Source organism: Brachyhypopomus gauderio, chromosome 13, assembly GCF_052324685.1.
Source record: "Brachyhypopomus gauderio isolate BG-103 chromosome 13, BGAUD_0.2, whole genome shotgun sequence".
Taxonomy (NCBI): domain Eukaryota; kingdom Metazoa; phylum Chordata; class Actinopteri; order Gymnotiformes; family Hypopomidae; genus Brachyhypopomus; species Brachyhypopomus gauderio.
In genome coordinates, this window is record NC_135223.1 from 4,292,279 (window position 1) to 4,306,722 (window position 14,444).

General features: G+C 47.1%; 1 protein-coding gene and 1 long non-coding RNA gene across 8 annotated transcripts in view; one reads left to right on the forward strand and one right to left on the reverse strand.

Annotated features, from left to right (window-relative positions):
* Positions 1-2,844, reverse strand: part of LOC143473396 (uncharacterized) — an 18,097-nt gene extending 15,253 nt beyond the window's left edge. The window contains exon 1 of one of the 2 annotated variants that reach the window (XR_013120524.1): positions 2,411-2,844. This is a non-coding gene — a long non-coding RNA (uncharacterized LOC143473396). The remainder of the gene's footprint in view (positions 1-2,410) is intronic. The other variant, XR_013120525.1, reaches the window with a different exon arrangement.
* kcnc3b (potassium voltage-gated channel, Shaw-related subfamily, member 3b) overlaps positions 1-14,444 on the forward strand; it is a 102,631-nt gene that overhangs the window by 8,416 nt on the left and 79,771 nt on the right. For 2 of the 6 annotated variants that reach the window (XM_076970364.1, XM_076970365.1), the window contains exons 1-2: positions 3,896-4,036; positions 4,171-4,855. In XM_076970364.1, the coding sequence (XP_076826479.1) occupies positions 3,969-4,036; positions 4,171-4,855 (753 nt within the window). In that variant the 5' untranslated portion in view covers positions 3,896-3,968. Of the gene's footprint in view, positions 1-3,895; positions 4,037-4,170; positions 4,856-14,444 lie in introns of those variants that run through there. The other 4 variants (XM_076970367.1, XM_076970368.1, XM_076970369.1 and 1 more) reach the window with 3 other exon arrangements.

Here is a 14,444-nt window from a genome sequence, read left to right on the forward strand (position 1 = left end):
CCCCTTTTATACATCATTCGTTCCCTCCCTCTCTCCCTCCTCCCTCCCTCCCTCCCTCTCTCTGCTGCTATGGGTCTTTCTCTCTGGAGCTGTATCTCCAACCCCCATTTGCTGCAGTGTTTTTGCTAATATATATTAGTGTCACTGCAGTCGCTGCTTTCTCTCTCTCTCTCTCTCTCTCTCTCTCTCTCTCTCTCTCTCTCTCTCTCTCTCTCATCTCTCTCTCTCTCTCTCCTCTCCTCTCTCTCTCTTTCTGTCTGTCTTTCCCTCTCTATGTCTGTGTGTCAGTTGTATTTTTTCGCTGTGTGTTCTGTGATAACCAACACCTGCCACACACACACACACGCACACACACACACACCACACACACACACACACACACACACATGCTCTCTCACACGTGAACACCTACGCTTGCCGAACGCACACACACACAGTAGAATGGTAGAGGACAGGGTAAATGTCGTTTGAGCAGTAAATGCAGGCTAATTAAACTCCCCTCCCCCCTCCACCTCTCTCTGTCTCACTCCAGTCATTCATCTCCCTGCTCCTCTGTGTTGCTGTCTTTCTGGTTTTCATTCTTCTCTTCACCTAGTCACCTCCAACACACACACATACACACCACACACTCACACTCACACTTGCACACACGCACACACATTCACTCATCATAATTGCAGAGCTGAGCGCAGTTCGGAGTCTGGCAGAACATGTGCATTCACACACACACCTCACACACACACACACACACACACACGCACACACGCACACATACAATTCACTCTGTGTTTTTAAACATACCTATAGCCTCCACTCTATAGAGAATGCTTTCACTTTTTAAAAAAAATTATTATCTTTTATCTTAAAGGTTTTAAGTAGCTGAGTGTGTAATAAAGTTTTCTTTGCACATTGTTGCATCTGTAATTTAAATATTTTCTCATGAAATAGACTTTTGAGTTCCAAAAAACACAAAAGCATATTATTTGACTCTATTTGAATCCTCTTTGCTTACTACCCTCAGACCCTCTATTGAATAAGTCCAATTAAAGAATGTTGGTGTAAGAACACAGAACCATGAACAAACACGCACAAGTCTGAACAGGGTTGGAAGAAAAAGATGATGCAACTTGGAACTTTTTGACTGATGCACCAAGACGCTAAGTGGGACTACTGGTACAAAATGAAAAACAGTTATACTCTCTTTCTCTCTCTCTCTGTTTCTTCTCTCTCTCTCTCTCTCTCTGTTTCTCTCTCTCTCTCTCTCAACTTCTATCAAACTGTGGTCTCTTTTCTCTCTTTCTCATTTCCTTCTCTTTGCTCTCTTCCTGTAATGACAGTGTTCGCTGTCCAAGGTGCTGAAACCAGATTTCCAGATTTCACTCTCTGGGACATACCAGGGCCTGCTGGTATCAGTTCACCACACAGCTGTCCTGTTGCCGTGGCAGTTCTTTCTCTTATGATATACTGGGGTTTTTTCTTCCTGTTCCTTGCCTTTAGGCACTGGCTTATTACAGCTGTCCTTAGCATCCTTGACAAGTGACGTTCTTCCTGAGGTTTTCACTGGTTTAACTGGTTTAACTGGTTGCTCTGTTTACTCGTGGCTGGATCTGATCTTTTACAAACTGCTGTGACTGTGGAGGTCACCAGAATCCTATTTAAACCCCTGTGGACAGCACTGGAGTTTACAAAACCTCTGGCCTATGTGAGTGAGATATCAGATATTACAGAGTGAAACTTGGGTGAACAGTGTAGATCAGATGTATACTACATATGCACAAACAACTATCCACAACACCATGAGTAGACCACAGTTTGATCTTAGTACCTGCCATTTGTCGTGAGCACATCGTAGGTCAGCCGAGTTAAAAACAGTGCCCTTACACAACTGCAGTAAAACCCCCTGAACTTCTGTTCAGTTTAAATGCATTGCTCGGTGTCCTGTGCAAGCACAAGTCATTTTAAAGTCACAACTGCATTCAGATCAGTAAGTAAAAAGTATCAAGCCATGCAATGAAAAATATGACTGCACTGATATCAGTTTTATATGCCTAGTAGTACATAACCAGTTACAGGAACACTGTTGGTACTCTACAGTAAGCTTTACAGGCAGAAATTGTGTTTCAATATTACTGTCCTGAAATCTGTGCAACAAAACAGATGGCTTAATAAACATTTATCCAGTACCTGGATCTGTGTTACTCTGGAGTTATATATAAACAAATAACAAAACACTGCACTGAGATCAGGTTGCCACTATAAAGGCCATGCATATCCCGCAGCTTTGTTCTGAGAGTGCGAGTCCTGACTGTTCTGGAGTCAGTTAAACAGTGACTCACTTCTCCATGTTGCCCCGCCACTCCACGCACATCGCGCGCACCTTTCGGGAAGCTCCAGCCGAGCGCGGTCCTACCTGGGGCGTGTGGCGCTGACGGACGGCTCCTCAGCCCGCGTGAGATCTCCCGCAGGACTCCGACGGAGTTTCGCAAACTTTTGATTCGGGCCGCTGCAGGCTGGCACAGAAAAAGAGGACGAGACGGAACCGACTGCGAGTTTTAACGAGCAACGTGGAGAAGAGAGGCATAACTGCAGCGAGAAAATATGGGATGGATGGGGGGGGGGGGGGGGGGGCGGACTGGGAGGAGGGAGAGATGGAGCTGGGGATAACAGAAGGATGAACGGAGAAGCAGTGCAAAGAGAGGGTGAAAGATGGGGGAGAGAGAGAGAGAGAGAGGGAGGGGAGGAACGTGAGTTGCTTCAGTGAAACGTGAGTGCCGAATGCGGAATCTGAGCGTAAGCGAGGAGAAGGTGGAGGAGAGGGAGGGAGAGAGAGAGAGAGAGAGAGAGGGGAGGGGAGGAGAGAACCCGTACAGTAGTGGCGTACTTATTACTTTGAGTTTGAGAAAACAGCCAGCCGGGAGGTACCCCTGCCTGTGCTTGTGTGTACCTATGACTGAAGGACAGGGAGGGGGGGGGGGGGGGGGGAGGGGGGGGGGGGACGAAATGAGAGCACCAGTCCTTACTGCAGCAAAAGAAGCTCATTCACTCCTCTCCCTCTCTCTCCCTCTCCCTCTCTCTCCCTCTCTCTCTCTCCCTCTCCCTCTCTCTCTCTCTCTCTCCCTCTCTCTCTCTCCCTCTCCCTCTCTCTCCCTCTCCCTCTCTCTCTCTCTCCCTCTCCCTCTCTCTCCCTCTCTCCCTCTCCCTCTCTCCCTCTCTCTCTCTCCCTCTCCCTCTCTCTCGCTCCTTCCTCCCCATTCCGTGCTCAGTGATGCTCAGGTTGTAGTGCCCTGTGTATGCATGCTGAACACCTTACTCATCCTATCTCTCTCTCTCTCTCTCCCTCTCACACTCCCTCCCCCCCTCCCTCTCCCTACTTAGTACATCAGCAGACAGAGGCTGCGTGGCGGTGCTTGCTGCACTAATTTACTGAATGACGCTTTATTTTTGTAACAGGACAGCAGACAGCCAGCACCGCCCGCACACTTCGTGCAGCCGCCAGCGTGATGCGCCGGTGCCAGACAGGCACACGGCGCCGGTGGTGTCGTCCCGCTCCGAGTTAACCCTCCCTCGGCTCTCCGCCCCGGCTGTGGGTGGCAGCTCGGCGCGGTGGGCGCGTTAGCTCGGACACTCCGCCGTGCGGACAACCTTTGTCTCCAGCGGGACCCGCCGGCTGGCTGCGGCGTCCGTTTGCGACGATACGGAACTTTGCAGTCATGCGGGACTTGAATCCTTGTAGCAGACACGTGGTCCCGCCTGTGGCAGCAGTGTTTAAGATTCTATTTGCGCCGCGGTGCCGGTCTGCGCGCTGCGGATGTCACTGCAGACGTGTCACCGTTACCGCTGCCCCCTGCTTCAGGACGGCAGCTGCGGGTTACTGCGGCTACGCGGTCCCGTTACAGCCCGTTAACTACAGAGCAGCCGAGTGCTCATGTCATCTGATTTCTCCTGGGGTGTCACTTGTGTTTCCAAACATGCACACACATACAACACATCAAAACCCTACATGGTGCAGTGTAACAGTGGACATGGTATGGGGAAGGTGTGTAATAAACACACACACGCACACACACACACACACACACACACACACTGCCTACATACAGAGTTTTTATCATTTCCCTCTTTTACTAAACATCTTCCCCCTATTTCTCCCCCCCCCCCCCCTCTCCGCAGGCTCCGCCCCCCTCCTCCCCGCTCCGTTCTGTCTCCTCCCCCCCCCTCCCCCGCTCCCTCTATGCTCAGTTCCGTGTGTGTCTCTTCATTCAAAGGGCGCAAGGGTGGGAACAAGTCGTCCAACAAAGCATGTTACAGCGCCGACATGCCTTGCCCGTCGGAAAGCGAGAAGATCGTGATCAACTGCGGCGGGGTGAGACACGAGACGTACCGCAGCACGCTGAAGACGCTGCCCGGCACCCGCCTGTCCTGGCTGACTGAGCCGGACGCCTTCAGCAACTTCGACTACGACCCCAAATCGGACGAGTTCTTCTTCGACCGGCACCCGGCGGTGTTCTCCTTCATCCTCAACTACTACCGGACGGGGAAGTTGCACTGTCCCAACGACGTGTGCGGTCCGCTGTTCGAGGAGGAGCTCGCCTTCTGGGGCATCGACGAGACGGACGTGGAGGCGTGTTGCTGGATGAACTACCGGCAACACCGGGACGCGGAGGAGGCGCTGGACAGCTTCGAGACTCCGGAACCGGAGGTACCGGAGGACGATCAGGCGCTCACGGGCGGCGCGGACGGGGACCTGAAGCGACTTTGCCTGCAGGAGGACGGGAGGAAAGTTGGATGGTGGCGCGTTTGGCAACCGAGGATCTGGGCCCTTTTTGAAGACCCCTACTCCTCCAAATATGCCCGTGTGAGTACAGCACCTCCAACAGCGTCGATCCCGTTAAAGTAACAAGTCCTAGTCGTATTAGACCGAGAAACGACTTTGTTCTCCAGAGTTTTAATATTGCAGCATTTTGCAGCACCGCTGGTTCGTTACACACCCGGTACGGATCACGCATGTGATGTGGAACTCGCTTTAACTGGTTGAAACATCAGAAGTCCTGCTGGTGATTCAGTTCGACATTGAAATGATGCATGAAAGAAACATAGAGACAAACATGGTGGGTCTGTAGGATTAAACGCGTAGGATCGTGTCCCGTGTTCCCTTTACGCGCGCCGGTCCTGTCTGCGTAAAGGTTCTAGCTAAAGCCTCAAGCGCTTTCTCTGGCTGTCTCTCTGAAACGTTACATATGCACAGCGCTACTAACCACATGCTGCATTAGAAAAAAAAACCCACCATTGCGCCTTGTTTTACAAACCCATCGGTTCCTCGAGGTTTACGACCGCAGGACCGGGCAGTGTTTCGCGAGAGAGGTCCACGATCGTTCAGATCTGACGCCCCGCTTGAAAACACTTGGCCGGCAACACCGGTCTTCATAGTCGTACCGGGTACGGCAGATACTTAAGAGATGAGGGTTTGTGTGTGGAGAGATTTAACGGGTAGATTGTGTGCATATATTATGGATTATCGCTCAGTAACGTCTCGTGGCCTCTGCTTCTCAGTCAGCTGGCAGTGTTGTGTTTCAAACGCGCAATGCTCGCCGCGATGTGCGGTTCTTTGCAGGCGACGTGAACGGGCTATGGGAAGGCAGACATTACTGCAGGTGTCGCACAGACAAGAATTTACACATGGTTCATGGACGTCATGGAGTATTTAAACAACGTGTGTGTGTGTGTGTGTGTGTGTGTGTGTGTGTGTGTGTGTGTGTGTGTGTGTGTGTGTGTGTGAGCATGTGTAAAGGTGTCACTTAATGACGTTTTTGATTGGTGAGGGCTAATGTCCACTTTACTGACCCACTTACACAGAATGAACCGCCATTGGATATGTGTGTGTATGTGCTTTTGCATGTGTGTGTGTAAGTCCAGACCCTGCCACACACTTATGGTGTGTGGGCCTGGCACCACCACCCAGAACCTGGTTCCCAGGAGTGCTTCCAAACAGGGACAACACTAACAAAATGTTTGGTTGCTTTTCATCCACACCTTCTTCCAATCGTCCAATCTTCATTCAGGTTCTTCTGGAGACTCCACCTGCCGCACCACCGGGTGTTTCATTCTGAGCCATGTGATATGTAGCCTTGCAATACAATAACCTTTCAATGGTAATGGGCATGGGTCAGGAATGTGAGGTTGCAAATTAAACAACAATAAAAATAAAAAGACAAAAATATATCCAGGTTTGCAGGACCGCACAGACTATTACACACACGTGACATCATCACACAGACAATTACATGTGGCATCATCACAGACTTTTACACACACGTGACATCATCACACAGACTATTACGCACATGTGACATCATCACACAGACTATTATGCACATGTGACATTTACATTACATGCAATACATTTACATTTCTGCCCGGTTACATTCAGGTGTGTTGCTGCTTTCTTGAAGGGCTTTCAGTCCTTCTACCATCTCTGTTCCAGTGTGGAGAAGGTCAGGTGCACCACACCAGGATGGTCTCCCTCACAAAGACTGGAACAGAGACCCTCTCACACACACAGCCACAGCATGAACTTTCCAGAATATTTAACAGGTTAATTAGGAGCCCAAATAAAATGTAATACATCAGTATAACATTATATTAATGAAATATAGAAGTATCCGTTCCACATTCTCCCCTTTGATCATAATTAATTACTCAGGCATTAAACAAACTACAAGTTTAATGAAATAATAATAAAAAAACTTAAATGAGTGAAACAAAATTGTATGTGCTTCTGCTACAAAAAATACTGGGTTAAAAGATTAATCATAAGGAAACAAGACCAAAAAGTGCCAATATACACAGAACTGCACAAAAGTCTTAAGCCACCGTTACATTAGTTGTTTTCATAAAGTCTAAGTATAACTATTTCTCAATCTCTGTCTTTTAGAAAACAACAATAAAATACAGGAAATACAGCAGGATTTAGGAACAGAAAATTCTTTTCAGGTTTTCTCAGCTTCTCAGGGCTATGGTGGCAGTTTTTAGTTTGACCTTCCCGCACACTTGAGCAATAGCGGGACCCTGGCTCTCTTAAATCTAATAGGAATGGAACCTGAATGTACTGGTACGAGAAGATTGCTGCAGAAAACTTCACGACAGTCACCCTAAAGGAGTTCAGGATGTGCTCAGTGCTCAGGGAGGTCACACTAAAGACTGACCTTTGACTGTTGGAGACATTTTCTTCTGAACATTGTGGGATTGGTACATATTTCCTGTGTTTTCTGAACAATGCTTTTAAATGCTCAGAAGTTAACGACATCTGCGTTGTTAACGAGATGAACATTAATTCAGCACAGCTCAGTTCATCACGATTGCTGGTTATGGGAACAAATCACTAGTTGAAGTTAGGGGCAAAGTTCACACATTCAATAATGCTCTTACATATTACTTTGGCTGTTTTTGCATTTAAAGGTCTTTCATCTACTTGTATGCACCTACAGTTATTTCACTGGTCCATTGAATACCGAATAGATATTTTCAGGTGAGGCCAAACAGGAGCTAACGGAGCGATGATAGCACTGGTAGATGTGGGAGGTGGGATTCCCTGCCTGACCAATAACATCGCAGGAGGTGGGCTTCCCTGCCTGACCAATAACATTGCAGGAGGTGGGCTTCCCTGCCTGACCAATAACATCACAGGAGGTGGGCTTCCCTCCCCTCCTGGAGCGATGAGTGTGAAGAGCTTCCTGCAGCGTGAACAGTGTGTCTACATGTCCCTCTGCCACTCTAACATCTGTCAGTGTGGTCAGGAAACTCACCATGGGCCCAGCAATCTCAGTTCCAGGTCTTGTTCTTGAAGCTCTAACAAACCACCCAGTCTTCCACCCAGACTCTCACCCAGTCCTCCACCCAGACTCTCACCCAGTCCTCCACCCAGACTCTCACCCAGTCCCCCACCCAGACTCTCACCCAGTCCCCCACCCAGTTTCTCACACAGTCTCTCACCCAGTTCCCCACCCAGTCCTCCACCCAGACTCTCACACAGTCCCTCACCTAGTCTCCCATCCAGTCTCCCACCCAGTTTCTCACACAGTCTCTCACCCATTTCCCCACCCAGACTCTCACCCAGTCCCCCACCTAGTCTCCCACTTGGTCTCTCACCCAGTTTCTCACCCAGTTCCCCACCGAGTGCCCCACCCAGTCCCCATCCAGTCTCCCAGCTGCAGACTGGGAATAGCACCTGGAGCCTAATTAGGCAGTGCTGCTTTAACCTGTGAGTGCACAGACTACGAAGTTTTGCCTAATTTAAATATGTGTATGATCACTTTGTATTCTACGTTCTGTAGGGATCCATCCTCAGGAGCCCTGTCAGGAAAAGGCTCACGTATATCCATCAGCACTTCATGAGGACTCAGACCTGCTTGAGGGTTGGACCCTCAACACAACTGGCACACAATGAGTCTCTGCACTCTTCATTCCTGTGTCTGTCATCACCTTGGACAATTTCTGCTTAATTGTATGATTCAGCTTTTCCACTGAACCCCACTCTGTGGGTGACAAGTGCAAGGTCCTTAAATTAATCTGTAATGCTATGGATAAATGAGAAATCTGCTTATTTTTTAAACGTGTGCCACTGTCACTTGTTGGGTTCCTAGGTACACCTCAGGAGGAATGATGGAGGAATCGCTTCTGAGCACTTCACCACTGCAACTGCATCACCTTTCAATGCAAGGAAAACATTCAGAGTATTTAGAAAGCACGTCAATAAGCACAAGACAGTAATTGTAACCTTGACAAGGGGTTAATTCAGTAAAATCCATCATGACATGATCAGATGGGAACTGTGGTTCTGGGTGCGCTGAAAGGGTTGCTAGTTTTACGCTATGTTCATTGTCATAGAGACTGTGCGTTTATGCAAATACTTTATGCAAAATTGCAAATATAGAAAGTCTAAGCAGGCTGGAGCAGCGTCTGCAGCTGCACAGAGCCGGCGTACACACGGCGGGTAACCTCGCATGATGGGGTCGAGTGGTTTGGAGGAGTATGTAACTGGACGTTGTTTCTCACAGAGAGGTTGTGTCAGAACAGCAGATTGTAGTCAGTGGATTCGTTTAACATATGAACAAAATGGTGTTTGTGTAATCAGGATTAGCAAAACACAGGGGAGTCAAGGCAGTTTTTAGACGTATGAAGGCTGCATCAGCCTCAGGGGTCCATGACACACGCTCTTTCATTGAGAACTGGTGTCAGAAATGGGTTGTGAGATCTCAGCATAATTGTTGGTCCATGCACAACAGTAGTGTAATGCACCGAGCAGATCCTGAGTTGTGCACTAGAATCAGGTTTTGGCATGAAGACAACAGAGGAATTGTGTGACTGATCAATAGAGCAACCTTGTTCTGAAATAATGTGACCTAAATATTTAACTGAACTTTGGCAAAGTTGCAACTTTTCAGGTGAACACTTATGGCCATTTCCAGAACGGAAACAGCAGAGTGAATGTGTCTTCTTCACGTACCTCCCAGGAATCAGTAGCATTGAGTGTGTCGTTCATGTAGAGAAGTATGGTGCCACCGACTCGGAGGTGCACAGGTCGCCAAATTGCATCTACGCTCAGCAGGAAACAAACTGGGGCATTCTGTGTACCATTAACAGTCCATTGGTATCACTTCTGAAGGTAAATGCAAACAAGTATAGAGAATTAGCATGCACTGGTATGTGTGTTGGCCAAATCAATTGCAGAAAAACAAGATGCGTTTGATGCGATCCCAGATTATATAGCTGATGGATTTGGATCTATAGAGATAATGACTGTGGAGTTAACTATGGAGTTAACAGCACGTAGGTCTTGCACCATACGCCAGGTACCGTTAGCTTTTTAAACTATGGAGAGTACAGATATCACTAGTGAACAACTGCAAGGAAACACAGCCCCATGCTCAATTAATGAATGAACAATGTCAGCCAATCCTTGTTCCGCTTCAGGAGACACAGGACACCGACCCCGGAAAGGGCGGAAATGGGACTTGGGAAGAGCTTGGGAGAAAGGTTTCACATTCAACATGTGACCAAAATCCAACTTGTCCGATAGCCACAAACCGTCAGGGGCAGAAGACAGGACGCTTTCACAACTGCACAAGAAGAAGAATCAAAATAGATGTTAGAAAGTTCAATAGATTTGGGGTTGGGTCCAAGAAATCTTTTGGATTCAAATTGAATAAAATCTGGTTGGCATTGAAATAAGTTCAATGCAGACAGAGGGCATTTCCTGCTTGGAAAGTGTAGATCTATATTACAGTTTCACTGTAAGCATAAACCCATAATATCCCATGAAGTAATCAGTTATTATTTATTATCACAATTTGTGGAAAAAGGCCAATTTGGGCTTACTGGGCATTCAATTCAGCTTCAGACATTATGATATCAAAACAACCCAGTAAATCTCAGCACAGCAAATTATTCAGACATGTTTTTGAAATCAAAAACTTCTGTTGTGAGGTCCTATTACACAGTTTGGTAACCATTGGAACACTAGTGTTCGATGACCTGAAACACCAGCTGTGAGAATGGAACCTGAAGACACTGGGACATTAGGAAAGCATGAGCAAATAGTAGTGGAACATACTGCTTCAGTATCAACCAAAAATAGCAACTTCTTCCCTGTGAGAACCAGCTTCATACACGGATTTGAAAATAAGTTTAAGTAAAGTTTAAGACCTCACCCTACCTTCTGTCCTACCTTAACCTAATCTTGAGTACTTCTCAGGTTACTAACCATGAATGAAAGCTGCTGTTGTGATGTCTAGTCCCCTTGTGTGAGCTCTGTACGATTTCTATTCCAGTGACCCAACTGGCCACAGTTGCAACATTCCTCATAATTCACGGGGAGGCTTCTGTCTCTCCCACCACCTCAGCCTCGTCCTCGATGTCCGCCACGGCCGTGTCCTTCACCCCTTCGAATTTCTCCGCAACCTACTCGAGAGATGTGTACACTGCAGCCTTTTCTGAGTGGTAGCTTCCTTCCCTCTGAACTGATTTTCTGCATGGTTAGTATACACATGGTATATACATTGTCCTCCCGGCTGATGTGTGAAGATCTGGCTTGTTTTGTGACTGGTGATCAAAGTTCTTCAGCATAAGTATCCCGTGCTGTGCGGTCCTCCATACTATGTGACCTGAGCTCGTTATACCTAAGCCTATCTACAAATATGTCCAAGATGTCTACAAATATTTGCCTATCCACCAATATGTCAAATAAGTCTACAAATGTATGCTGGTTGCTGCATCTTTGTCATATGGCACCGACCTTTCCCAAGTCTGTAGTGACCCTTGACTCACATCTGACAGCGTGCCAGCTCTTCTTTCAGTCCGGTTTAATCTACACAGGTTAGACATAATGGGGTTACGCTCTTGATGCGTGAGGTTATGTATACCATCCAAGTTAGCCAATTCACTGATGGTCTTATTCATGCTGACCCAAAAATATATCAGGTCTTTAACCAGGTCCATCATCTCGAATGGGCGACTCTTGGGTTCAGGTGCGTGAAAGGTGTTCTGGGTCTGAGATATGGAGACCGTCCCACTTTCTTCTTCTTAGAGACTCAGCGTCATCTTCATCTGGTAGGGCAGGTTTGACTTCAGCTGTTGGTGGTTCTGATAAGCGCAGATGAAGCAGGTAGTGGTGGACCAGGAGCAGGTTGTAGATATCGAGGACATACCATCATCGTAGCAATAATCTCATCTTCAGTTTTAGACCTAACCATCTGTTGAGCTTTAATCTGTCTTTTACTACTCGCTTCTGTCCACTTTAAGCCTCCATTTTCAGCTTTCGAAACTCTGACTAAACTCTTTTTTCGTAACCTTTAACCTTTCTCTGCTTCTATTTTCTCCATACATTCTCACAGCAACTTTGCACTTAAAGTCATTTCTTTAAATTCACGTATTTACGCCAGGACCCTTGCCTGCATTCTCTGGACCTCTTAAGTCACCCTGGTTAATTGATGAAGGAAAATACTGTCCTTTCTCAGCTTTTAAAACATACTTAAAAAATGATTTTGTCACCCAGGCCAGGAGTCCCTTCCGGGGCCATAGACAAGTGGCTAAGACGAATAATCACACTTGAGGCTGGGGGTGAGAGGGGGCTTTTGATGTGTAATTTGCCCCTCACTCCCGGAGGTCCCCTCCGCTTCCTAGGATGTTGGAATCCTGCCGGCTAATGTGGTGTGTATTAGTGTGCTTTAGCCTTGATCAAGAAATACACAGAATCTCAACGACATTTTAGAGCTTATGGCCTGGGAGCATGTTTATTCAGCATAAACCATCTCCAAAGAAAGCACTTTGTACATAAATTAAAAATGTTCTAACATGGCTGCTGTGTGCCTTCATTGGTCATCGGAGACAAAGAAGACTTTGGCCACAAGGACAGCCATGCAATACATTTACATTTCTGCCCAGTTACATTCAGGTGCGTTGCTGCTTTCTTGAAGGGCTTTCAGTCCTTCATCACACAGACTATTACAACACGTGACATCATCACACAGACTATTACAACACGTGACATCATCACACAGGGCGACAGCTCACTGACAGCTCACACATCACACAGTGAAGTTTCTGCTTGCATCAAACTGCAGCAAACCTACCATGTTTCTAGTTTCAGACATATTCTAAACTAGAAGCGTAGAGAGGCCTATATTCCGTGTGTGTGTGTGTGTGTGTGTGTGTGTGTGTGTGTGTGTGTGTGTGTGTGTGTGTGTGTGTGTGTGTGTGTTTGTTTGGGTATGTGGTGGTAAGGTGACCATTTGGCCACAAGAACAGACATGCAATACATTTACATTTCTGCCCGGTTACATTCAGGTGTGTTGCTACTTTCTTGAAGGGCTTTCAGTCCTTCTACCATCTCTGTTCCAGTGTGGAGAAGGTCAGGTGCACCACACCAGGATGGTCTCCCTCACAAAGACTGGAACAGAGACCCTCTCACACACACAGCCACAGCATGAACTTTCCAGAATATTTAACAGGTTAATTAGGAATACAAAGTGCATCAATACGTTACTATAATTAATATATTAAATTAATACATGAATAAAACAATATGTGAAAATCAAAGTATCACTACCACAGTTGGGTATGTTGGGTATGGTGTACTGTAAAGCATTTTCAGTGAAGTCAAGATTTGTGAGGCACATGTCTCTGAAGGGCCGTGTGGCCATCAGCCTAATGTCAGTGATGGGTCATGTCTCCTGCTGCTCACGTCTGTGTCTGCATAGAAATTTACAACCCAGCTCTGCAATTGAGCACAGAATGTGCTTACAGGGGTCTCATCTCTGAGGAGGTCTGTGTGTGTGTGTGTGTGTGTGTGTGTGTGTGTGTGTGTGTGTGTGTGTGTGTGTGTGTGTGTGTTAGAATGCAGACATGGATATACAACGCTATATAACCTAGTTAGTGTCATGGAGTAGTTTAGAAACCAGATAATTCATGGGATTCGGAACTGGGAGACAACAAAGCACGGGTGGGTGAGTGCAAAGGGAAGAACAGGAAAAGTGTGGAAGGAAAAGGAGAGGATGAAGGTTGAAAGAGAGAGAGAACGACAGATGAATAGAGAGAGAGGCGGCGAGCAGGAGATTATTGGCATGATTTAAAGCAGGGCGGCTGGATTTATGGTGAGGATGAACTCCAAAACATTTATGAGCCAAGAAGTAATCAGCAACGTTATTCAAACCAACAACCAGTGCTCTCTCTCTCTCTCACACACACACACACACACACACACACACACGCACACACACACACACACACACCAATACACACACACACAGACACACACACACACACAGAGACACACACCAATACACACACACAGACACACACCAATACACACACACCAACACACACAGACACACACACACACACCAATACACACACACACACAGAGACACACACCAACACACACACACACACACCAATACACACACACACACAGGGACACTGCCTTTACTGCAGTGAAGAGAGAGAGGGTGTGTGTGTGTGTGTGTGTGTGTGTGTGTGTGTGTGTGTGTGTGTGTGTGTGTGTGTGCCAATGATGAGAAAGAGGGAATGTGAGTGATCGGGGGGGTGGAGGGAAGGATCAGGAGACGGAGACAGGAAGAAGAGAGTGATACAGGAGGATGTGCAACATGGAAGGATGGAGAGAGGAATGAAGAGAGAGAGAGGAGGATGCGAAGACAGCGTGAGAGTTGAAAGGAGCTTGGGTCTCCACTGTCATCCCTGCAGCATGCACCTCTGTAGATCACACACCCCTGACTCGTCTCCACAGTGTCGATTCAACAACACATGTATGCACATACAAACGCAGACAGACACACACACACACACACACACACACACACACACCATCCTGCTGAAGCTGTTAGCCTGAGGAATAATTTTATTACACTGTTAATAAGCTTTTACAAACACAC